The sequence below is a fragment of the Nicotiana tabacum genome, chromosome 8, assembly GCF_000715075.1.
Source record: "Nicotiana tabacum cultivar K326 chromosome 8, ASM71507v2, whole genome shotgun sequence".
Lineage (NCBI taxonomy): Eukaryota > Viridiplantae > Streptophyta > Magnoliopsida > Solanales > Solanaceae > Nicotiana > Nicotiana tabacum.
This window is the reverse complement of record NC_134087.1, coordinates 146922527-146946631: the sequence shown is the minus strand read 5'-3', so window position 1 is coordinate 146946631 and position 24105 is coordinate 146922527. Positions and strand designations below refer to the sequence as shown.

The following is a 24105-nucleotide window of genomic DNA, read 5'->3' as shown; positions in this document are numbered from 1 at the left end:
TATAAAATATAGGACTTTAATATTATAAATATGAAATTATAGAGATGCAAGAATAATTCCCCCGAAAGTAAAAATAAGATGTAAGATATTTGTAATATCTCTATCCATATACTCTTTTCTATTTGTGATTGGAGAATACTGGGGCATCTACACGTTATTATTAAAGTTTTTATTATAGAAAAAAAAGATGTAAGATATTAAAAATTTAAAATAAGAAAAAAAATTATATAAGGAAAAGAATTTATTGATTTTAAAGTCCTAAATATTAGGACTATTTACCTAGTTTAATAAGAAAATATTTAATAATCAAAATTTTAGTTGATTTTAAAGTGCTAGATATTAGGAAAGTTAATTAAATTACAACTTTGTGTAATGTGAAACCTATTTTTAAAGGGTAAAAAAGGCGAACGATATTACGCTAAGGGTCTTCGTGCTTTTAATATAGTACTAGTTTTAGAGTACGCACTTTGCGCGTGTACCCCATATCAAAAAGTATAAAACTTTTAAAAATTATAACAACATTATGAAACTGTATATATCTAACGGGCAATTGTTAAATATCATTTTGAAGTATTTCTAATATTTGATGTTGAGTTAAAGAATATCATAATAGCGAATGATAATTTAGTATTTAAGAATGTGTTTTTATATTTTGGTACATAAATTTTGTACAAGACATATTTATTTTATTTTTACTTTTACTAAGATAATTTAATTGTATTGAATTAATTGGTTTTAAAGTTATGATCGGCTATAAATTATTTAACAAACAATAATAAAATCAAAGGTGTGTCCTTAAAATATTAGTTAAATTTATTGTTTTAAATACTAAGCAAGAGATTTATAATTAAAATTTCTTAATATTAGGAGCTCTTACTAATCAAATAATTAAAAATTATTTAATTGCCAAAATATTTTTAACTCCTAAATAAATAGGATACTTTATTTACTTACAAATTGGAGACGTAAGTTAAGCATAATTCTTCTATTTCAATTTGCTTATCACTAAATCATAACAAAGCGTTAGATTCTAAATTCAAGTCTTTGTAAACTAAAGTACTAAACTAACGGTCCTATTTGTATTAGAACTCCAATGCCAAAGCCACGCCTTAAATGTTTGTTTACAGAAAGGTTTTGCCTTAAATTTAAAAGAAATTGCCAACATCAATATAGAACGTAATAAGCTAAAAGCATTGGCAAAACCCTTTCTGTAAACAAACATTTAAGGCGTCGCTTTGGCATTGGAGTTCTAATACAAATAGGACCGTTAGTTTAGTACTTTAGTTTACAAAGACTTGAATTCTACTAATTAACTATTTTTACGTTTTTGGACATTATTAATGTTGAAGACATAATTTAAATATGAAGTGTAGAAAAGTCTGTCAATATTTCGGGAATATTTTTGTTGTTCGACATTTACCGTGTAACATTCGAGCTTTTATAATAATAATAATAAATAATATATATATATATAGAGAGAGGGGGGCGGGGGCAATCAACTGGATGGCAAGCCAATGGCCAATTATTATGATCATTGGACCTTTGGTTCCATCACTACATTCGTCAGTTGATGAGATATCAGAAGAAAATGATCGGATTAATCTCTTTAAGCCACAGAGTGAGTTAAACACAAAAGATAGTTCATCTGTCGTCTATGTATCATTTGGCAGTAGTGCCGTACTTGGAGGAGAACAGTTGGAGGAATTAGCATGGGGTCTAGCACAAAGCAATTGTCATTTTTTGTGGGCGGTGAGAGATTCTGAAGAATCGAAAAAAACATCTGAGGAAGGTTCAGTTTTGAGATGATGTCTCCAACTGGAGGTACTATCACATAGAGCCATATCATGTTTCATGACTCATTATGGATGGAATTCGACATTGTGTTTGGAAGTGCCAATAATAGGTATGCCTGTATGGGTGGATCAAAAGACCAACACCAAGTTTATGGCAGATGTGTTGAAAGTTGGAGTGCGAGTTAAAGTTAATGAGAAGAGAATTGCCACAAGTGAAGAAATTGAAACTTGTGTAAAAGAAGTCATAGAGGGGGACAGAAAGAAGAAGATAAAAAAAACAATGTTACTCAGTGGAAGGAGTCAACTCTAAAAGCAGTCATTGAATGTGGTAGTTCTGACAAAAACATTGAGGACTTTGTTTCAAAGGTTTCTTGCATCTTTATACTTTGAATTGCTAGTTTCTAGCAATAGATCGCAATGCTATCAAAGCTGTATGTTATGTTCATTCAACCTTCCCTTCAAGATTAATAATTCCCCAAGTTTGGGATAATATTGCTGGCATTAAATAAGGGCTTGTTTGTTCTTTGTAGTATATAAATCCTTGTGAGGGTTTCACTTAGTTGAATCCACATAGACATGACTAGTATATTGACTCTTACTTTGAGAACGTTTGGGAATGAATGAGGTATCAAGTGTACTCGGAAATGGTAACAATATATAGGGAATGGTCAAGCAGCTGTTTCATTTTGTTACAAACTTCTAACGGAAGGCAATTGTTAATTGAAAGAAGCTAGTTCCAGGTAAACATCTACCTTTATCTTATGAAATTGAATGTGTTTACAATTTGTTCAGGAAGAAAGGAATGGGACGGCAAGAAGAGAAAATGGAATGGTAGTGTTCTTTAAAAATCAAACAAGAAAAGGAAAATAAGAAGAATAGAAATAGATGGATATGCAGTAGTATCCAGTTTTTCTTATATAACCTTTTGTTTTCCCCTCGTAAAGCAAAATATACTTGGTTCACACCGTGTTCAAATACTATAGATTAAACAAAGATGCTTCATATATATATATATAGTGGAGGTCAAACTTACTGAGAACAGGAGACAACATGGGAGAGCCATGATTTAATGGTAACCCCATTTCCTTCACCCTGCAAATCTGCCTTTTATTTGGTTAACCACAATATAAAGCTTTCAAGGAATCACGCGAATAGAAGGTTGCTTATTAGGTTTATCATATGTTTCCGCACGATCAATTTTGAGTGGAAAGCTCCACGAGAATCTTCCGCTGATAAGCTCAATTGTGTTCATTTTTGTCCACGTCTTTGCACTTTGTATGCACGCTTATAACCTGCACCAAAGATGTGTTGAATTAGGTAAGGAAGAGAATCAGTATTAGTAGCATAGACCAACACATAATTGAATTCATTTTGCAAATATTCCTTGCAATGGCAAACCAATATTGTAAAGTATTTTTATTGGCACGTCACACGTAGTTGATATTGTGCCAAGGAAAATAATTTGGAGAAAATAAAGTTAACAAATCTGGTTTACAAATTTGACATGGCCACCACCTGAATATATTTTCAGCACCATTGACACCTAACAACATATGCTAGAATGACGGACACATTTGGTCACCTTGGTAAAATTGGAACTCTTTTTTTTTTTCTAACCGTGGTGTCCAGGCCAACTTGCTTGCACCTCGACTAATTTTATGGAATATCTGCTATCTCCCACCAACAACAAGACCAGCTAACTCTGTCCATCAAGGCTTGGAAAGATGGTAAGAAATCACCTAATATTTTGCCTCCGTTGGAATTTGAACCCGAGACCTTATAATTCTTAACCCACTTCATTAACCACTAGGTCAAACTCTTAGGTGCTGCTAAAATTGAAACTCTTTGATAGAGCAACACTTAAAAATGTAGGGGGTTCTAAACCCATCGACAAGTTCTTGAATAACAGTACATCAAGCTTATAATTACATCGCATGAGTGTGCTTTGCTCTGTTTTATCATCTGAGCGGCTATCAACTCACTTCCCCTTTAAATTGTTAATCAAGTCAGTTATTTTCTTTTGTAGATATTGACATAATCAATTGAGTGTGAATCTGTGTGTTGCGCACATGCCTACGTGTGTGTGAGAGAGAGTGTGTCTTAACAATCCTACGCTTCTAACACATTACATAGTCACAATCCCGAGTTTCGCAAAATTGTCAAGAACTCTGACTTCTTTTTTTCTCTTAGTTCAAGGCTCTTTTTCATAATATAAACAAATGTTCAATTTCTAGGATATATAATTAATAGGCAACAGAACCGTTACCAAGGAAGCTTAAAAGTATCTTTCAACCATCCTTGTTTTGAGCAGTAAGCAGCAATTTTATTCATCCGCACAATGATCTCAGAAAATGTCGGCCGTACAAAAGCTTCTGGATCCCAACATTCTTCAATCAACCTAGAAATACAATACATTGAGCAGAAGTCAAGAGGGAACACAAGTATCGGACTGACTGCACGCCAAATCTAATAAGCCTAATACCAATAGTGTACTGCAAGAAACCATCTCTCCCTGCTTAGGGGCATGGAGGTAGTGCACTGGTCTGAGAGTATGTAGGGATTGAAATGCCCATAAGCCAATGTTAATTATCCAAAAGCTTATTCTGCTACTCTTTAAAGTTAAGCATATTAAAGAGAAATTAATGAGGTCATGCGCACAACAAAGTTTCGGTTATTTAATCTTGTCATAGATGGACATCAAAAGATGAGCGTTTCACCTAAATGCTCAAGATCTGGGAAGGTCTGACAAGAAGAGTACAAGAAATTGCAGGAAAAGGCATGAGCTCAACAACATGCTAGTTGCACTTGCACCGGCCTGGAGTTTGTACTAAATCATCGAGCCAAGAAAAAATCAATGGCTGAATATTACGACCCAACCGGTCATTTTGAGTTCTAGCATCTCGTTTTGTGATTTCTGACTTCCGTAGGTCCATTTAATGTTTTATGACTTGCGAGTATGGATAATTTTGGTCCAAAGAGGTTTGGGAGTGATTTGGAACACTTAGTTCCTAATGGAAGCTTTAAGTTAAGAGAGTTGACCAAGGTTTGAATTGAGTTTTGATGGTTCCGATAAGTTAGTACGATGATTTTGGACTTGTACATATGTTTGGATTTGATTTTGTTGGTTCCTAGAAGAATTCGACATTATTTGCCGAAAGTTGGCAATTTGAAGAACTTAAGAGTTCATAAGTTTGACCAAGAGTTGACTTTGATGTTATTGGACTTTGATTGATATTTCGGGGCTTTGGATAGGTCTATATAGTTGAATTGAACTTGAGTGCAAAGTTTGGAAGTAAGCCGAAGCATCAAAGTGTGATTCGGACACTCTTTTGAAAGAATGAAGATTTAACAATTTAAGAGAAATTCTATTCAATTTGAGCCTCGATTCCTTGTGATGTTCCCGTGGATGTTTTGACCATTTGGACAAGTCCATATATGACATTTGAACTTGTAGGAATGATTGGATGAAGTCCTTAGGGGTTTGGGTAAGTTTCGGCGCATTTGGGGCAAGTTTTGGAAGAATTGAGTTGTTGAAACAGGGCTTTTCTGCAGTTGGCTTGACTTCAAAAGTGCATGTCTCCCAATCTATTATAAAGAATTTTGGGATGAGGTTTTGATGAGATTGTAGCCCTTTAAGTCTAGTTTCTTGTGGTTCAAGTCGTTCGTCATTCTTACATCTGAGCACGAAGTTATGATCATTTTACTGAAGGGTGGCAGAGTTGTTTTGGTCAGCAGAGTGTTCAAGGTTGCAGCACTACCGCGACATGGGGGGCCGTTGCGGCATTGTATTTTTAACTCCAGATGATTCTTCACAGTATAAATAGAGCCCATTTCGTGTTTTTGGCATTTTTCTCCAATTTTGGAGAATGGGAGCTCGGTTTTGAGGGGTTTTGACCAACTTCTACATCAACCACGATGGAGTAAGTGATTCTAATTCACTTTTATCATCAAGTTAATTTTAACATGAAATCAAGGATTTGGGAGAAATCAAATGAGAAATGGAAGAAAACCTAGAAATAGAGAATTGTTGATTTAAGCATGCTAATGACATTAAAATGGAATTTTGATTATAGATTTGGGTTCCACGGCTCATGGGTAATCGAGATCCAATTCCAATTTTGGGTTTTGATGAAGAGGGCCCCGATTGACTTTTGTTGACTTTTTCTAAATTCATTAAAGATTGGAGCCTTATGGATTGGGATTGATTCCTAAGGTACTATTTGACTTCCTTAAGTGTTGATTGACTAGATTTGAGACATTTGGAGGCTAATAACAAAGGAAAGTATTTGTTGGAGAGTTGAAGTTATTTTGGAAGGAGGTAAGTATCTTGCTTAATCTTAGCTTGAGGGAAATTTTTCTAAAATAAATCTATATGCTACATGCTCGGGGAACGTGACGTATATGTGAGGTGACGAGCTATATGCAAATACCGAGGTAATATCATGTTCTGGGTGGATTTTTGGCTTCTTTATGCCTTGTTTGGTTGTGTGTTCTACTTGTTATGTGCTTTAATTGATTGAATGACTACGTGAACACAATGAATCATGCTAGAGACAATGTTTAGGTTGATACCTTATTTAAGCATGATGGGCTATCCTTAAGATTGTTGATATACTTGATTTAGCCGTAGTCACACTTATTATTATGAATACGCATCTACACCTAATATTCTCGGAAAATGCCTAAAATTATTGTATGACTGCTTGAACCTTATTATCTTGGTTAGAGGCCATGTCTAGGCATTTGATGCTTTATTTGGAGTTGATGGTTATTGAATGACAAATTACATGTTGTAGTTGTAGTCATACGTTATACACACGCATATGCCATACTTAGGGATCATCTCATGAGTACTTGCATACATCCCCGCATCTTTATTTATCATGTCCTAGCACATTTTATTGATTAGCTCCGAGGCATATGCATACATCATTGGAAATGGAAATCTTAATACGCATTGATGATATTAAGGCACATTGGGACAGTATGAGCGGATTTATATTGAGATAAATATTGTGGCACGAGGTTTCTGCCGTGTGAATTGTTATTGATGTGATTCGGTGAGTTCCCATGACAATGGGTTCCTGTATCGCTGCTTGGATATGGTATTGTCCCTCTGGAGTCAGGTAATTACCCATTTGAGCCTTGTGAGCATAGGCACTAGATTGGTGCTTGGTATTGGACACATGGATCTTGTGTCAGGCACACAGGAGTTGTGTTGGGGGTGTGTGTTCATGCATAGTTTCACATCATACTCACGCATGCCATCTACATATGCTATTTGGTGCATTTGGCCAAATACATATACAAACCATTAAACGTGGCCCAATTTTTCATTTTAGCACTTTAACTCAGCCTTGTTCCATTTTGGCCCTCCAACCCCATTTCTTTTGTTCCACTTTGACACAAAAAATTTTCTCCCAGGTAAAAATGTAGCGCGTGTAAATACCCAGCTGCTACCTCCTCCCCTCCCCCCTCCCCCGCAAGAAATTTTTTTTTTTTTACTTTTCAAATTATTATTTTTTTGTTCTTCTGCCCCCTCCCCAGGAAAAAATATATTTTTTATATATTTTCAGTAATAACTACGGGTTCAACTGAATCTATAACTTTCGACGCGGAGTAAAAATTTGTATGTAAAAATTTATTAAAATTGTAAAAAAATAGATATAAACCCATAACATTTAAAAATATAATGGGTTCTTTTGTTCCACTTTGACACAAAAACTTTTATCCCAGGTAAAAATGCAGCGTCGACAAATACCCAGCTGCTACCCCCACCCCCCGCAATTTTTTTTTTTTTTTGTAATTTCAAATTATTATTTTTTTCGTTTTTTTCTGCCACCCTCCTGTGGAAAAAATATTTTTTTATATATATTTTCAGTAATAACTATGGGTTCAACTGAACCCATAACTTTCGACGCGGAGTAAAAATTTGTGTGTAAAAATTTATTAAAATTGTAAAAAAAAAAAATATAAACCCATAACTTTAAAAATATAATGGGTTCAATGTTAAAAACATTAAAATTAAATCCATAGGATTTAAATTCTGGATCCGCCTCTACGTTGGGAGTATGAAATTTGGCTTAAAAAATGGCTCTCACGCTCCTACAAGGGTGAGGCAAATCACACATGGAATCTAGTCAGCTTTTGTGTCAAAGTGGAACAAAACAAATGTGGTTGGAGGGCCAAAATGGAACAAGGCTGAGTTAAAGTGCCAAAATGAAAAATTGGGCCAAGTTTAATAGGCTATCTATGTATTTGGCCGGTGCATTTAATACATGAATATGATTCATTGGCAGAGTTGGGTACACAGATCTTGTACTCTTCATCATGCATAGACATTTTAAACTCATGTAGAAGCATAAGAATAAATGCTAATTGGTACTCCCTCCGTTCCAATTTATGTGAACCTGTTTGACTGGGCATGGAGTTTAAGAAAAAATGAAGACTTTTGGAATGTGTGGTCCTAAACAAGTCAAAAAGGGGTCCAGAGTATTTGTGTGGTTATAAAAGCTTCTCATTAAGGGTAGAATCATAAGTTTAAGCTAAATTGTTTCCAAATGTAGAAAGGGATCATTCTTTTTGGAACGGACCAAAAAGGAAATAGGTTCACATAAACTGGAACGAAGGGAGTAATTGATAAGGAATTGGATCTTTATCATGTATAGACATTCTATATTCATGTAGGAATATTCGAGCTAATGCTACTTGGTGCATATCTTCTTTGTATGCAAATTTGGTGCATCTGTATATGCTTTGACCCATTCAATTGGAAAAACATGCTTATTATCTCTTTCTTCGTGTGTGCACCTTTATTATTAATACCTGTTGTTCCTTGGTTATTTCTTGATTGTCTTTCTATTATTGTATATGCTTATGAGCTGCACGGGTTATATGAAGTGAGTATCTTTAGACTAAACCTTGCCACTACTTCGTTGAGGTTAGTCTTGATGCTTACTAAGTACATGGGGTCGGTTGTACTTATACTACACTTCTGCACCTTGCGTGTAGATTTTGGAGCTTAGCGGCTGCGGCATTCGAGGATGAGCATTGAAGACATCAGCATTCCAGTTATTAGCTGACATTCTTTCGTGGCAGCCTAGAATTCTGTATTTCTGTTTATTTATATTCAAACAAATGTTGTATTAGTAGCTCATGACTTGTTCTATTCTATCAGTTCGTGGGGATAGTTGTGTTGATTTTCGTATTCTTATTTCACTATTTATTTGATGATTCCCGGTTCGAATTGTGACTTATGTTAGTTGACTTACTTAGTGGGTTGGGTTAGGTGTATTCACGACTTGGTGGGATTTTGGATCGAGACACGGAAGAAAATGAAACATATACATCCTTTTTACAAAACCAAAGCAGCAGAAAGGAAATCTTTCCTGACGCCCTTCAAAAAGAATTCATGATACCCTTCAATGGCTAGGGGTACATAACAGAAGACCATATTAAACTGGAATAATATGTTGCTAATATATAAGCGCATATGAACTGCACAACATGTGATTATACCCCAAGTAATGATAACAAAAACAATAAATAGCGGGACTTACTCTCTAAGCTCTGGAGGATATTTGGATTTCGATTTGAATGCTGGTCTTTGGCCTTCTAAGCACATCATTCTAGCGGCCTCTTGAGGAGACTTGGTATGAAAAGGTGGTCTTCCCTCCATCATCTGAGCCAAACAAAGTAAAATAAAATTCTTGGTGAATAGAATGTGAAGCAGCAGAGTATCACAGTTCCAGAAGGCTGATAGCCTGATATCAGGATAAATAGAGGATTGAATTGTATTCTCAATAAATCAACATCATCCAAGTATCAGTAAGAGCTGCACCTAAATGGGACACTCTTTCCAAATTAAGCTATAGCATGAATTGAAGTATCTAATAAAAGGAAATCATACCTCATAGAGTACAATGCCAAATGAATATATGTCCACATTCCGGTCAAATATTTCATCTTTATAAATCTCAGGTGCCACATAGGGACCTATAAGTGAAAAACAAATGACGAGTAAAGTAATCAACAGAAACACAGCAGGTTCAATCAAAGGTGATTCTTTCATGCTAAACAATATGCTCCAATTCATAACCAAAGTTTCTGATTTATCAAAACTTACCATCAAACAAGAATGTTTTCTCCATATTTAGAAATATTATAATTTAATGTTTATATACTTGAAATTTGAAAAACTTACTTGAACGGTCAGCAGCCTCCGGCTGCACCAACTTTGCTTTGTCAGGTGAAATTTTTGACAATCTAATCAGACCGAATCCTGCAACTTTCAGGAGACCTCCATTGTCCAGCAAAATATTTCTGGCACCTTACCAAAATTTCGAATATTAAAAACAATAGGATATCCCACTGAGAACAGTGAAAATGGTCATAACAGCCTTGGACAACTAAAGCATTTAGTTGCCTTACTTTGGCTTTAGATTACAATGGATAATTGAGTCTGGTTTGCATTCGTGAAGGTAGTTCATACCCCTGAAAATCGACCAACATGGCACAATATAGACACGTTGAGATAAAATAAATAACTGAAAAATCACAACTTGCCAATGAGTAAAGGAATTGCCAAAAGACTGATCCAAGCATGAGAGATCAATTCACTTTGTATGACAAATCAAAGATTGACTTACCTAGCAACATCAAGAGCAAATCGTAGCCCCTTAGAAGGAGATAGACGTCCCTTCTTTTGCAGATAGCTACCTAAGTCACCCTGAAAAGTCACAAATAGCGCATGTAATGCCAATTGTCATAATTGCAAGGCTAACATAAAAATTGAGATCATTGGCATACAAAATTCATAAGAATCAAGATCTCCTCAACGTGGAAATAGAAACTGTTGCCAACTCAAGCTAAAAATTTAACCAATGTTTTTTTTTAAGTCAAAAGATCCACCAAGTTGGTGGGAGTTAGGAGTAGCCCTAACCTGTATATAAATCAAATAACAAAAGTACATGGAGGAGGACATAAACCATAGCCTCCAGAGCATGATGAACAGTTCTGCTAGACATTCCTATGCAAAAATGCAAGAGAGATGTAGCTACGATATGGGAGGACTCCTCCATTACAATATTTGAAGAGTCAACTATAAAGCACAAAGCTAAGCAGTTTAAGTGTATAACATAGTTAAGCTCCTTCATCTCAGCCATTACTAACAGAGAAGAGATTCTTCTTTGGCCTAAATCTGAAATTTGGGAAGCCATCCTGTTCTTGCTTCAAGTAAGCTCTAACTTGCCTAGGCAAGGAAAGATCTTCAGTGAAGACAATCTGGTTCCTGACTTTCTCACCCAAACATGCCATTTGGTCAGCAATCACATTTCCTCCCCTGAATATATGAATAAAAAGGAAGGATCCCTTCTGGATCAACTACCCTATTTGTGCCATGATGCTATGAATCTGCCATGGAGGTCTGACTTTCTTATTGATTATATTAACCAACATAACAGAATCAGATTCAACAATAATCTTAAGAAAACCTCTATCAATACAGATACGCAACCCTTGTAGAATTGCCATAGCTTCAGCCACATTGTTACTACAAATACCAAAGTAACCAGCAAATGCTAAAATCATATGCCCATGATGATCCCTTATTATGCCACCCTCTCCAGCACTCCCGGGATTCCCCTTGCTACAGCCATCTACATTCATTTTCATCCACCCCTCCTCAGGTCTGGACCATATCACCAATTGACTGTGGATAACTTGTTGTAATTTCTCCACATAAGCACACTTGTCATCTCATGTTACAGGTAAATTAACTTAGAGAATTGACATTGCAGAATCAATGACATTAAGTGACACACCTGCCAGATGATATACCTACTAGACATATATAAATTCTCAAACCTTGCTGTACACATGTTCTTCCATATTTCCCAACAAATTACAGATGGAAGACACTGTAATAGAACCCTATGCACTTCGTTCTTTGGTATAGTCCGCCACCACTGCATCACCAAACTCCTAACTGATCTTGTTGTATGCCTTATGCCACATGTACTGGAGAAATAATTCCAAACCTGTCTAGCAATGTCACTATCACCAAATAGATGTGAGCTTGTCTCCTGTTGATGTCTGGTACAACAACTACATCTTGAGTGGATCATGATACCAACTCTTTGAATCCCTTAATCTGTTGAAACTTTGTTCTTTAGAAGTCCCATCATCAGAAAGAAACCTTAAAAGGTGTTCTTTTGTGCCACAAGAACTTGCCAATGAAGGTTTCACTTCTAGATGTATATTAACATAAATTGAATTGATAAAAGAGGTGAACAAGCAAAGTTGTTAGGCGGTAGGTTAGCGTTAAGAGATTGACAGAGCCTACCCTTGGATGATACTCAGAGACTATCATCATTGGTATATTTTGTGTGACTGCTCCAACAAACTGAACAACATTTGGATGCCGTACTTTTTCTAGCAAAGTTAATTCATGTTTGAAAGCATCTCTGCATGCAAACGTGGAAATAAGGCAAAGTTAGATATCCAATCCAAAAACAATTCATGGAACTATATTTTGTTCAATACTTATCAAAAGACAAAAAATAATAAATATCTGCTTGAGTGAAGCAAGGAACAACACATTAAAACAGACTTTAAGCAGCCGCAAGGCCTATATAAGAATGAAGATAGACTGCAAGAAGAAAATATGTACTTAGCCTGAATATTGACTTATCTGACTGTTGAAAGATTTAAATACTGAGGGAACATACAACATGGTGCATAAGAATTAAATAATTGAGAAATTAGAGCATAATGACACTAATGTTTCTCCTGAAAAACAGGGAAATTACAAATGCCCGGCTTCTTGTTAATGTCTCCAAGTCTAATTGGAAACTTATGGTGACAAGAAAAGGGAAGTAGTAACCCCTCAATCCCAATTTATGTGAGACACTTTCCATTTTAGCTTGTCCCAAAATAAATGATATCTGTTACATCACGTATTTTCGTACGTCAAGTTGCGACATAAGGTAATCGATGTGAGCTCGAAGGGTAAGAGTATCTTTGAGGATTATAAGTGTTTATACCATGTTTAATAAGTGTTAAGTATATGTTGGAAAAGTTAGAAGTTAATTGAATCGAAAAGAATAAGTATCGGCAAAATTTCCCAACTTATGGAGTCACTTTCGAACCGTACATTGGAGGTATGGGCCGATGTTATAACCTTACTTTTGGGGTAATACTAGGAGTTGTTAACATGCTAAGAAGGTATTGAATATTTGATTAGCTTAATTCTAGTGATTTGATTAGCTTAATTATAGGGATCTTATTTGATTAGCTTAATTATAGGGATCTTATTTTATTTAATTGTAATTAGCATTATTGTCTTTGATTGTCTTTCCTAAATTAGAGATAGGACTGAGTGTATAAATATCCTAGTCCATAGGTTGTACAGATATTGAAATATACAAAGAAGCCTTTTCTTCTTCTCAAATTCAACATGGTATCACAGACATTGTTGCCTTTTTGAGGAGAGTTATCTCCCTCTGCAACGCTAGGGTTCCTTTTGTATCAAAGAGGTCGAGTTTTTCTCCCTGGGTGTCGCCGACACATTTCGAGCCTACCTTATCAATTTCAGCAATTTTGGAGCAGTAGAGGTACGGTTCCAACGTATTAGAACCAATTTTTTTCAGCCAGCTCTCCCATATTTCTTCTTTGAAGAGTAACCAGGTTCACTGCTCCTTGATTCTGCAGAAAAGATTTATTTTTTGTTTGAACTGTTATTTTTTCAAATTATGGGAGACTCAACGGCAGTAGTTACCAATTCTGTAGACAATACTATTTCACATGGTATTTCACAAATTAGTGTGGTAAAATTAGAAGGGGTTGGTACATATCTTGCTTGGTCAGCTTTTTATTAAGTCTAGAAAGCTACTTGGTTATATTACGGGAGAAAAGAAAGCACTCGTTGTGACTGATGCTAGTTATAGCCAATGGGATTCTGAATAATTCCCTTGTTATGACATGGTTGTTGAATACAATGCACCCTCGAACTTCTAAACAGTATTTATTGCTTGATACTTCTGAAAAATTTCTGGAATTCAACTAATGCACACTTTGATCGCTTTTTGGTGCACTCATATAGCCCTTACTTGTATAGAAAAATTGGGCGTCTTTCGTAGAGAATCATGTTTTGATGTAAATTCTCTACTTTTTGGTATACTTCTTGTATACGGGAGTTTTTCCTCCCTTTTATTAATGCAATTTACCTTGTCAAAAAAATTCAACTAATGCGCACTTACTGTTACGCGGCGCCTTCTTGAGATTCCTTGGAAGGGCGACGTAAGGCTAAGAAACTGATGTTAGTGCAGTTACTATCCGCCAACTAAGCTCCCCTCCGTACGCTAGACGAGATTGTCAGTGACGTACAAGAAACCCCATGTCAAGAGCAATTGAGAGAACAAAAATGAGAATTGAGAATGAAAGAAAGCTTGATTGCATTAATGAAAGCTATTACAGAAAAGTAACACGGTGTCGAGGGGGAAAGACACCAGTACAGAGAATTGTTTGCTTGCTAGAAAGTTTGATTGCTTGATCCCCCTAATAGTGCTTAAAAAAAAACCAAAGTTACAAGACTTGACCTAACTAAGCTAGAGAAACATAATAGAAGTACATGAAATAAAACTACTCTATATTTATAATGAAAAGGACTTAGTTTTCTACAAGGTAGAAATAGGTTTTGTCAGCAACCTTGTCTTTGGCATCACGGTCTGCGTGCGCGGCGCTGTCTGCGCGCGCGGCGCTATTGGTATCTGCCTGCGGCTGGGCGCTGGCGAGGGCTATCGGTGGGGCGACAGAGGCACATGAGCGCTTGTCACTTGGCGCAGCCAAGGCCACGGGGTCGTCCATGGTGCTAGGCGTTGGGAGGCTTGCTAGGACGCCATGGGGCGCGTCCAAGGGGCCATGGGGCATGGCTGGAAAGCCGCCCATTACATTACTCTCGCAAGGGAAATGATGCCCAGATTTTTGAAATTCGAAATAAAATTCATGCAGCTAAGCAAGGTGAATTGACTATCACTGATTAGTATTCCGAGTTAAGTGGGTTGTGGCAAGAGATTGACTGTTATCAAGATCTCCAAGCAAAGCGTACTGATGATGTAGTTCTCTTTCAACAATTGGTTGAGAAGGAAAGGGTCTATGATTTTCTGGCCAGTTTGAACCAAGAATATGATCATATCAGGTTCAAGTTCTCAGTACAGTTCCTTTTCTTTCTCTTGAGGATGCATATTCTTATGTTCAACAGGAAGAGAGCCGACGAGAAGTCATGCTTTATTCAGTACCAATGGAGAAGTCCGGGTTAACTGTGTCTAGTGAGCAACCAAAGGCATTCACTTGTGATAAAGATTACAAGCACTGTGATTACTGTAGAAAGCCAAGGCATACAAAGGAGACATGTTGGAACTACATGGTAGACAAACTAGAGGTCGTGGAGGAAAACGTGTAGGTCCATCAACGGGTCAGGTTAATATTGCAGAAAATATAGAGAGATCCAAGTAAACTACTTCTTGAGAAGCATTGTCTTTGGATGAAGTTAGGCATCTTCGTCGTCTCCTGAATAAACTTGACTCTTCTAATGTTGCTACTTCCAATCAGTATTGCCTTTAATGTTCACCTTAATTCTTGGTTTATTGATTCTGGTGCAAATAGACGCATGACAGGCTCCCCTAAGGCTTTCAAAACTACTCTCCAAGTCCCAACGGGGATTATGTCAGAATAGTCAATGGCTCCCTAACTCATATCTCTGGAACAGGTTCGGTTGTCCGTACACCTGATATTACATTATCATATGTCCTCCATGTACCTTAGTTTCCCGTTAACCTATTATCTGTTAGCACCATCACCAAAAAATTAAACTTTAGTGTCAAGTTCTTTCCTGATATTGTGTTTTTCACAATCTTCAAATAAGGAAGAGGATTGGCAATGGTAGATTGCATGATGACTTATATTGGATTGATGGAACTCGAGACTTTGTTCAGGCCTATTTTGGAGGAAATAAAGATGTCAACCAAGAAATAATACAGTGGCATAGACGGTTGGGGCACCCATCATTTTTTGCTGTAAAGAAGTTATATCCCAGTTTGTTTTCTAGAACCGAGTTTGAATCTTTATTTTGTAATGCTTGTGAATTTGCCAAGCATACTAGAAACTCTTATCCTTTGAGTATAATAAAAGCACGACACCTTTTTTAGACTATTCATTCTGATGTATGAGGTCCCACTCAAACAGTTTCTTTGTCTGGCAGTCGATGGTTTGTTACCTTTATTGATTGTTGCACTAGGATGGTTGGGTGTATTTGTTAAAGGCCAAAAGTGAAGTTTTCTCCTGCTTTCAGTCTTTTCATAAGCTGATTAGTACTCAATTTGAGGCTAGATAAAAATCGTATGAACTAACAATGGCACAGAATACATGGATAAAAATTTTGGTGCTTATTTGGAGTCTTATGGGATAATCTATCAAACCAGTTGTCCTTATACTAGTGCACAAAATGGGGTTGCTGAAAGAAAAAATAGGCATTTGTTAGAAGTGACTAGATCTCTTATGTTTACCATGAATCTACCAAAACCTTAATGGGTGGATGCCATTCTAGTAGTTGCATATCTTCATCAATAGAATTCCACTTGAAACCCTCAATTTACAGAGTCTTTTGCAAGCTTTAAAGGGTAAGAATGATTATATTGTTCCTCTGAAGGTATTTGGGTGTCTGCTTTGTTCACATTCACACTAGAAACTCTGGGAAACTTGATCCTAGAGCTCTTAAGTGTGTCTTTATTGAGTATTCTCCAACACAGAAAGAGCACAAACGTTATCATCCTCCCTCCAGGAGATCCTTTGTTAGCATGGATGTTACCTTTCGAGAATCTGAACCCTATTTCAATATTACACCATCGCCTCTTCGGGGGGAGCTATAAGAGGAAGAGATGATTCCTAAGTTCCACTTTTGAAACCATTGCCACTACCAGGGGGAAAATGAAATTGGAGAAAGAATTCAGGGCGAGACTATTTGGCGTTTGGATAGGCCTAATTTGAAAACTTACTCAAGGAGAAATAGAGTAGAAGAAGTCATCATGCAATCTGCCGAAGCTGAACCTTTCTATTGGTGAGTATGTACATTTCCTAATGAGTTAAATCTGCCTATTGCTCACAGAAAAGCAGTGAGATCTTACACCACCAAACATCATTTATCTAATTTTGCCTCCCTCCTATAAAGCCTTTGCCTTGTCTATTTCTTCTGTGTCAATCCCCCAAAATTGGAGAGAAGCTTTCGCAGATCCTAAATAGAAGCAAGGTATGAATGAAGAAATGAAGACCTTGTCAAAAAATAAAACATGGGAACTTGTCACTTCACCACCAGACAAGAACTTGGTTGGCTGCAACTAGGTCTTCACTGTGAAACACAAAACTGACAGCTCAATTGAAAGATTCCAAGCAAGATTGGTGGCTAAAAGATTCACTCAGGCTTATGGAGTGGATTATCAAGAGACATTTGTCCTTGTTGCTAAAATGAACACTATCAGAATTCTTTTGTCTTGTGCAGCTAATCTTGATTGGGACTTACAACAGTTCGATTTGAAGAATGCATTTCTTCATGGAGACTTAGAAGAAGAGGTGCATATGAAGATCCCTCCTGGATTTGACACTGAGGAGAGTCAAGGAAAGGTGTGCAGATTGAAGAAATCTCCTAGAGCCTGGTTTGACAGATTCAGCAAAGCAATGATCTCCTTTGGTTACCAGCAAAGCAATGCTGATCATACTCTCTTTATTAGATAGTAAAGCGGTAGACTCACTCTTCTCATAGTTTATGTTGATGATATAGTAATGACAAGAGATAACAAAGCGGAATTAACCCGATTGAAGAAACTGTTGGCACAAGAATTAGAGATCAAGGATCTAGGAAAACTACAATATTTCTTGGGAATTGAGGTTGCTAGATCAAAAAGTGGAATCTTCATTTCTGAAAGAAAGTACATTCTGGATCTCTTGAAAGAAACTAGTATAATTGGTTGCAAACCAACAGAATCACCCATTGAGTGCAATCATAAGCTACAAACAGGGGTTGGAAAGTCAATTGATAAGGAGAGATGTCAGAGGCTGGTTGGAAGGCTTATTTATCTCTCTCATACTAGACCAGACATAGCTTATTCAGTAAGCTTAGTGAGTCAGTTTATGCATGATCCCCAAGACTCTCATATGCAAGCTGTCTTCCATATTTTGCGGTATTTGAAGTCTGCTCCGGGGAAAGGCTTGTTGTTCTTTAAACATGGTCACCTCGGATAGAGGCCTAAACAGATGTGGATTGGGCTGGGTATCTAGATGATAGAAGGTTGTATAAATATCCTAATACATAGGTTGTACAGATATTAAAATATACAAAAAAGTTTTTTTTTCTTCTCAAATTCAACAGAAGGTCTTTTGATAAGGTATTTGAATCATATAATAGTCGTATGATAAGTATTGAAGTCAAGCAAGTTGTAAATCAAAAGCCAGCAAAAGTTATCGCAAGCTATGTTCAAAAGTTTACTGAAATTTGGGTCTGATGTCACTAAGTTTTTCTCCCAAAATACTAGGAGTTACGGGGTAATTCACCCACCAAATTGAAGTTCTACAAGTCCAATTTCTGATGCATTAAATCGTTCGTCGATAAGATATCGGCATAAGGAGATATGAGCGTTTTAGCCGGAATGCACAGGCAGCCCTATCGAGAACCACATAGGCGGTGGAGATTATATTTTGATGTTGTAAAGTGGGGCAGCCCTTTTCTCACTTCATTTTTCATCCAAAACAGAACCCTAAGCTCCCTAAATTCTCCCAAAGCCATTCCCTATCATTCAAACAAATCCCACCAAGGTTATGAGGTAATTCTTCCTTCGCAAAGATCGTAGTACTCATATAAGCTTGTTCTTTTCTTGTTGTAGTTGATTTGTGGATTCCTTCAAGTTGAAGTAAGCTTAAGTTAGGGGTTGTTCGTGTTGTGTAAGGTAAGAATCTCCTTCTTCAACATGTCTTTGCGCATACCTAAGTCTTGGTTAAGTTGTTGAAGTAAGAACTTGCGGAATCAGCTATCAAAAGTCATATATAGCTTGTTATATTTGCTGGACTGTTTTGGAGTTGCTTTTATGTTGTTTTATAGCTGGAAATCATGAAGTAAGACTTGAGTATGTTGTTAAGGTTGTTGCTATGTACCTTGAAAGAAAGAAGGGTTTAAAGTGTAGCTTTACTAGTTGTGAGTCGAGCTTGTCGCTCGACGTATCGTTTGTGTTGGTTGAAGAGCTAAATGTGTAGTTACTAGTTGTTGTGATTGTTGTTGTTATTGGGAACCTGAGGTTGTAAAAAAAATAGGGAGATGCTGCCCTTTTTTTTATAGAATAGCCTTGTCGTTCGATATATAATAGTTGTATCATCGTAGCTTGACGATAGCATCATTATTATTGATTGTAGATTGAGGTGCTGCTCAAGTTAAGTGTATTGAGTTGTTGAACAGTTGACGAAAGGTATGTAAAGGCCATTTCTCTTCTTTCGATGGCATGAACCCATAGTTAAGTAAGTTCCGAACATTGTATACCCAAGAAAAGTCATTGGTAAAGATCTCATGTTGTGTTATTCCATCTTGCTCGTGACGTAGCTATCCCTTGTTGGGAATTCCTATCCAGTTTAGCATTATTCCATGTCTAGTTGAGAAATAGAGAGTATACATGTGTCATTTATTGTTTACTATACACCTACGGGGCTAGACAGATGTGCGCCATGCCTTTGGGGCTAGACAGATGCCTTCGGGGCTAGACAGATGCCTTCGGGGCTATACAGTTGCCTACGGGGCTATACAGTTGCCTATGGGGCTATACATATACACACCGAGCCCTATATAAGGCCGGATAGTTTATTTATTTCGGTACTACTTATATGATATGAGCCAGAGATAGGTAAGTATGCTTCCAGATTATCATTGACTCCTTAGATTACATTCTATATATCATGTATGTCAATTCAGTTTCAGTTATTCAGTTGCCTTAAATGCTCGGTACATTATTTCGTACTGATGCCCCTTTTGCGGGGGGTGCTACATCTCATGCTTGCAGGTCCCGATAGTCAGAGAAATAGGCCTCGGCAGTAGGCATGCTAGTGTACAGCTTGATTGGTAAGCTCCACATCATCCGGAGTTACCAGGTCTAGAGTTTGTTGTATATTCGGACAGTATGGGTCAGCATGGTGACCTTGTCGGCCTGTATATGTATTATATTTTGGATTTCTTCCCATTCAGTTCGTAGTTGTTCATTCCTCGAATTTTTGTGAGTTATGGCCTTGCTGGCATAAGATATTGCAGAAAGCTATTCAGTTGGCCTTGTCGGCCTAAGCAGTCATATATGTTCAGATAACACAAGTTTCAATTTGTACGCTCGGTTAAGTAAGGCACCGGGTGCCAGTCTCGCCTCCCCGGATTTGGGGCGTGACAATACCTTTCTATATTTCGAATCAATACCAACTTTAAACTTCTCATTTTACACAGAATGAGATGATTTATAGCCAAAGAAAAATCTATGGCATGTTTTAAACCACAAGTTTCAAAAGTCTTTCTTTCTTAAACTTTGTGTCTAGTCAAGCACCTTCACATAAATTGGATGGAGGAGTATCAGTTTCAGGGAAACGATGACCTTTGGGAGTAGCAGTAAATGCAAAAGAAGATTATGTAACATTGCATTCCAAGTCTTTGGGGTTCAAAGAAATGTTAGGAAGACACGTAAGAAGAAAGCTAAGTACCACAGATGACAAACCCAACTTCTAAATCTTAATTAAAGATTAGGACACAAATCAAGGAATCTATCACCTATGTGCAAATATAGCACATGACAATCAACCGATCTACAATAGCATTCTACCAGCTTCACCAACTTACATGATGTAAACAGTACCATTTCTATCTGACTACAGCTGATTTTTTCTGACCAATGAATTAGTTCATCTTTCTATCAACTTTTTGTTGTTTAGGCAAAATCAGCTTCATCAAAAAGATAACTGATGTACGTGACTCATCCACACACAGATTAGTGAAGCCCTGAGATTGGAGGATCCAAATTAAATTGTCACAGGGGTTTTACTCAGTAGATAGCGTAATCCAATAAAATTTTTGATATGAGGCTCTCTTGATACAGGACACAAAAGCAAAAATAACTGAGCATCTATAGAACTCTGAGAAGCATAACACATGATATGGGAATTGCAGAGCAGCTGAAACATACATGCTTTCAGGGTCTGTATAGCTATCCTTGTCAAGTATCTTTACCGAAACTTTCGTTCCATTCCATTTGGCAATTTGATATGAACCCTGTAAAAAAAAAAGAAAATTTAGAAAACTTGTTAAGAACAGATCCAAAACTTATCCAGCCAAAAGCATGGCGTGAAACAAAAGTGGGCCTTGTATCTCACGGCTTCACTCAAGAAGCAAAGAAAGATAAAAATGGTTAAAGTATCTAATGAATTCAGGCTTCCTTTAATTTTAAATGGAAGGTAACTTTCACAATTTAAGGCCTAACTGTGCCTTCATCAACCGCAGCATGATTGAAACATCACAATGCTGATTAACAAAACAAATAGCTTGCCTTTGAGATTCCATCACTTCTGCGGATTTGAAGTTCCAGAGGGTTTAGTTCATATTCTGGAACTTCTCGAGGATTTGCTACAGCCATTGGCGTCTTTCTGTTTTTCTAGCAACATAACACACGCTTCTATGAGTGCCAAAACATAAGGAACCTCAATCTGATTAGGAAACTTGACCCACTTACTGGCACTTTGGCTCCACGGGCCTTCAAAATGTTGTAAATTTCAGCATTTCCATAGTATTTGGCATCAGCTACTGCCTGTCACAGCCAGTTATAACAGTCAAAGTTGGGTAATAAGGGATAAAGCAACAAGATTTACGTTTAGATATATGGTACTACTAAAGCCAAACTCATAAATTGCTTGATTGTTATAAAATATGAGCCTTTATGGGGTTGGTTGCTTGTCCTTAGTTTATCAAAGCATTTTGCACATTTATAGGACCTAAATACGATTATTCGGAGACAAAAAGCTTGTACATATCTTGTTCATCATACGTCAATACTTTCTCAAAGTAGAGAATCTCCACCAGCTAATGCCTATACCATAGCATTGTCAGACCACAAACAGCAAAGTATTAGGATATAACAGAAGGAAGGAGGAAGAAGAAAGCCAAAGGATCCCCATAGTTTGTTTAAATTAAAGGTTTTACTTATCCCTACTGCAATTTACCAAACAACAACGAGAAAATAATCCCCGAAGGAGTAAAAATAACAAGATTTATACCGTGCTACCCCAACGATCACGGCCATCCATATTAGCCTTCCTACTCAACAGAAGCTTGACAACTTCCACATGGCCTTCACAGGCAGCAATGTGAAGAGCAGTCCTACCATCCAAATCGATGCTGTTCACATCAATGCCTTCATCCAACAAGTCCTGAACTCCCTTCACATCCCCTTTACACGCCATGAATAACAGTTGCATCGTCGAATCGAGATTGTCTGGCACACTCAGCTCGCCATTTTCATTCGAAGAACTCCTTCGAATCGGATCAAGGGACGACTGCCTGCCGAAACTGAACCTCAAATTATTCCTCCTTGGATCGAATGAATTCTGCCTCTTGAAACTGAATTTTCCGCTCTTCCTAAAGGATCCTGTTGAGAATTGTCTCAATATCCCTCTCTTTAACTGCGCTGCCACCTCCATTTTTAACCTTTCAAATTGACATAGAGAATAGTTTGATTTGATCAATTATGACTACTCCATGGCTGAAAAACAGCACTTCCACTATAGCAGATGTACACAGAGAAAATATAAAATTAGAGATCCCGTTCTAATTTACCCGAAAATAAACACATGCTTGAGCCGATGAAGAATTAAGGATGCGAAAATATTTTCACAATTAAAAGAAAGAAGAAGAAGAAAAAAATAGGATAATAGATAGGGTTGTAGCAAATTATGAGATTCACCCTTTAATTAATTTTGCGGGTGTCCTATAACCCACTTATATTTATTAAAATTGTAGAAATAAATTACACGTTTAAGCTTACGTGGCACTTGTGCACTTGATAGTAGGGCTGCTTATCGGGCGGATTGGGCGGCTTTTTACTCTTAACAGTTTGGCTTAACGGTTTTCGGCTTTTAAATGTATTAATTTGTTAGCCACCCGATAAGATATCGGACGGATTGGTATCGATTTAGCTCTTATCGGGCGGTTTATCGGCCTAACGGCTAACATACATATTCACTAAATATCTCTCGTTCTCCTCGTCTTAGAAATAATGAATTGCCATAAAAAAAAAAAATAACATTTCAGAGGCAATATGATGTTAGGGTTGGGTTTCTGTGATTTTGATTTTTGTCGTTAGGACTTAGGCGTTAGGGTTAGAAATGAGAATGAGACTGTTGGACTGCTGGTTTCTTTGGAGGAGTGCGTTAGTTTAATAGTTTTACTGTTTTAGTCTTAGAAGTTAGAATACATGGGTTAGTAATTTAGTATACATGGCCACATGGGTTTGTTTTTTTATTATTCAAGTTCAACTTTTTTTTTATATATCTAATATGAGTTTGTTTTATATATATATATATATATATATATATTCTTAACGGGTTAACGGATTATTCGTTAAGAAAATTGAATAATCCGCCCCCAAACCGATAAGTCATTAATAAAAAAATTTAATCTGTTCCCCGTCCGTTAAGCCGTTACCAGTAAGCCATTAAGCTTCGATTCGGATCGATTTTCGGTTTCGGATCGGTTTTGAACAGCCCTACTTGATAGGTACGCCGTGCGCGTGAAGAGCTCCAAAATAGCTTTTTCTTTCTTTTTTCTTTTCTCTTTCTTGATTTTTTTTCTCTATAATTCTATACTCGTTTCTTCACGTGCAACTTCAATCGAAATCTCCATTGCATAGCAGACACTTTCAAGCTTTATATTTGACAATTACCACTTTTAGCTTCTTTTTAATTCATTTCAAATCATAACTCATCTAATATTCTTTTCGCACTTTTAATAATTGAAATTACCAATATTTTGACTTTTTTGCTCCGGTGACTCTTCTCACCATCACCTACCTATCTTCTTTTTCTTTTTCTTTCTCCTACATCTTTCTTCCGTAACTTTTATCCCTTAAATTTTTTGATGATCAAGAATTTTCAGTCCACCATCTTTTCTTCCACCTTCGATCCTTGCCGCTGGCGATACCTCAAAAATAATGGAGGGATATCTAATATTAAAAAGAAGGGTGGGAGATAGAAAGAAAAA

The 24105-nt window shown here is 36.8% G+C and overlaps 2 protein-coding genes across 3 annotated transcripts; one reads left to right on the top strand and one right to left on the bottom strand.

The window, feature by feature from the left end:
- The first annotated feature begins 1503 nt into the window (after nt 1-1503).
- Nucleotides 1504-2628, top strand: LOC142163349 (mogroside I-E synthase-like). The gene is made up of 3 exons (XM_075220624.1): nt 1504-1789; nt 1904-2075; nt 2586-2628. The coding sequence occupies exons 1-3, from the start codon at nt 1504-1506 to the stop codon at nt 2626-2628; spliced, it is 501 nt and encodes a 166-aa protein (XP_075076725.1).
- On the bottom strand, nt 2528-22719 carry LOC107764401 (integrin-linked protein kinase 1-like). 2 transcript variants are annotated; one of them, XM_016582961.2, is made up of 12 exons: nt 22125-22719; nt 21584-21658; nt 21401-21505; nt 21041-21126; nt 12136-12256; nt 10442-10521; nt 10224-10286; nt 9997-10115; nt 9703-9788; nt 9353-9474; nt 4060-4191; nt 2528-3085 (listed from the first exon to the last, which is right to left on the bottom strand). In XM_016582961.2, exons 1-12 carry the CDS (start codon nt 22545-22547, stop codon nt 3079-3081), a joined length of 1419 nt encoding a protein of 472 aa, XP_016438447.2. In that variant the 5' UTR covers nt 22548-22719; the 3' UTR covers nt 2528-3078. The 2 variants fall into 2 exon arrangements, with proteins under 2 accessions (XP_016438447.2, XP_016438449.2); XM_016582963.2 differs by lacking the exon at nt 2528-3085 and having other exon boundaries at nt 4056-4191; nt 22125-22699.
- Between the last annotated feature and the right edge of the window lie 1386 nt (nt 22720-24105).

Bases quoted from the DNA above. Each gene is read 5' to 3' on its own strand.
- LOC107764401 (XM_016582961.2), bottom strand. From the start codon at position 22,547: ATGGAGGTGGCAGCGCAGTTAAAGAGAGGGATATTGAGACAATTCTCA. The intron at 10,287-10,441 runs GTAAGTCAATCT...GTCGATTTTCAG, and splicing joins TTTGCTCTTGATGTTGCTAG to GGGTATGAACTACCTTCACG. The intron at 9,789-9,996 runs GTAAGTTTTTCA...TTTCACTTATAG, and splicing joins GGAGGCTGCTGACCGTTCAA to GTCCCTATGTGGCACCTGAG.
- LOC142163349 (XM_075220624.1), top strand. From the start codon at position 1,504: ATGGCAAGCCAATGGCCAATTATTATGATCATTGGACCTTTGGTTCCA. The intron at 1,790-1,903 runs GTTCAGTTTTGA...TGCCAATAATAG, and splicing joins GAAAAAAACATCTGAGGAAG to GTATGCCTGTATGGGTGGAT. The intron at 2,076-2,585 runs GTTACTCAGTGG...CAATTTGTTCAG, and splicing joins AAGAAGATAAAAAAAACAAT to GAAGAAAGGAATGGGACGGC.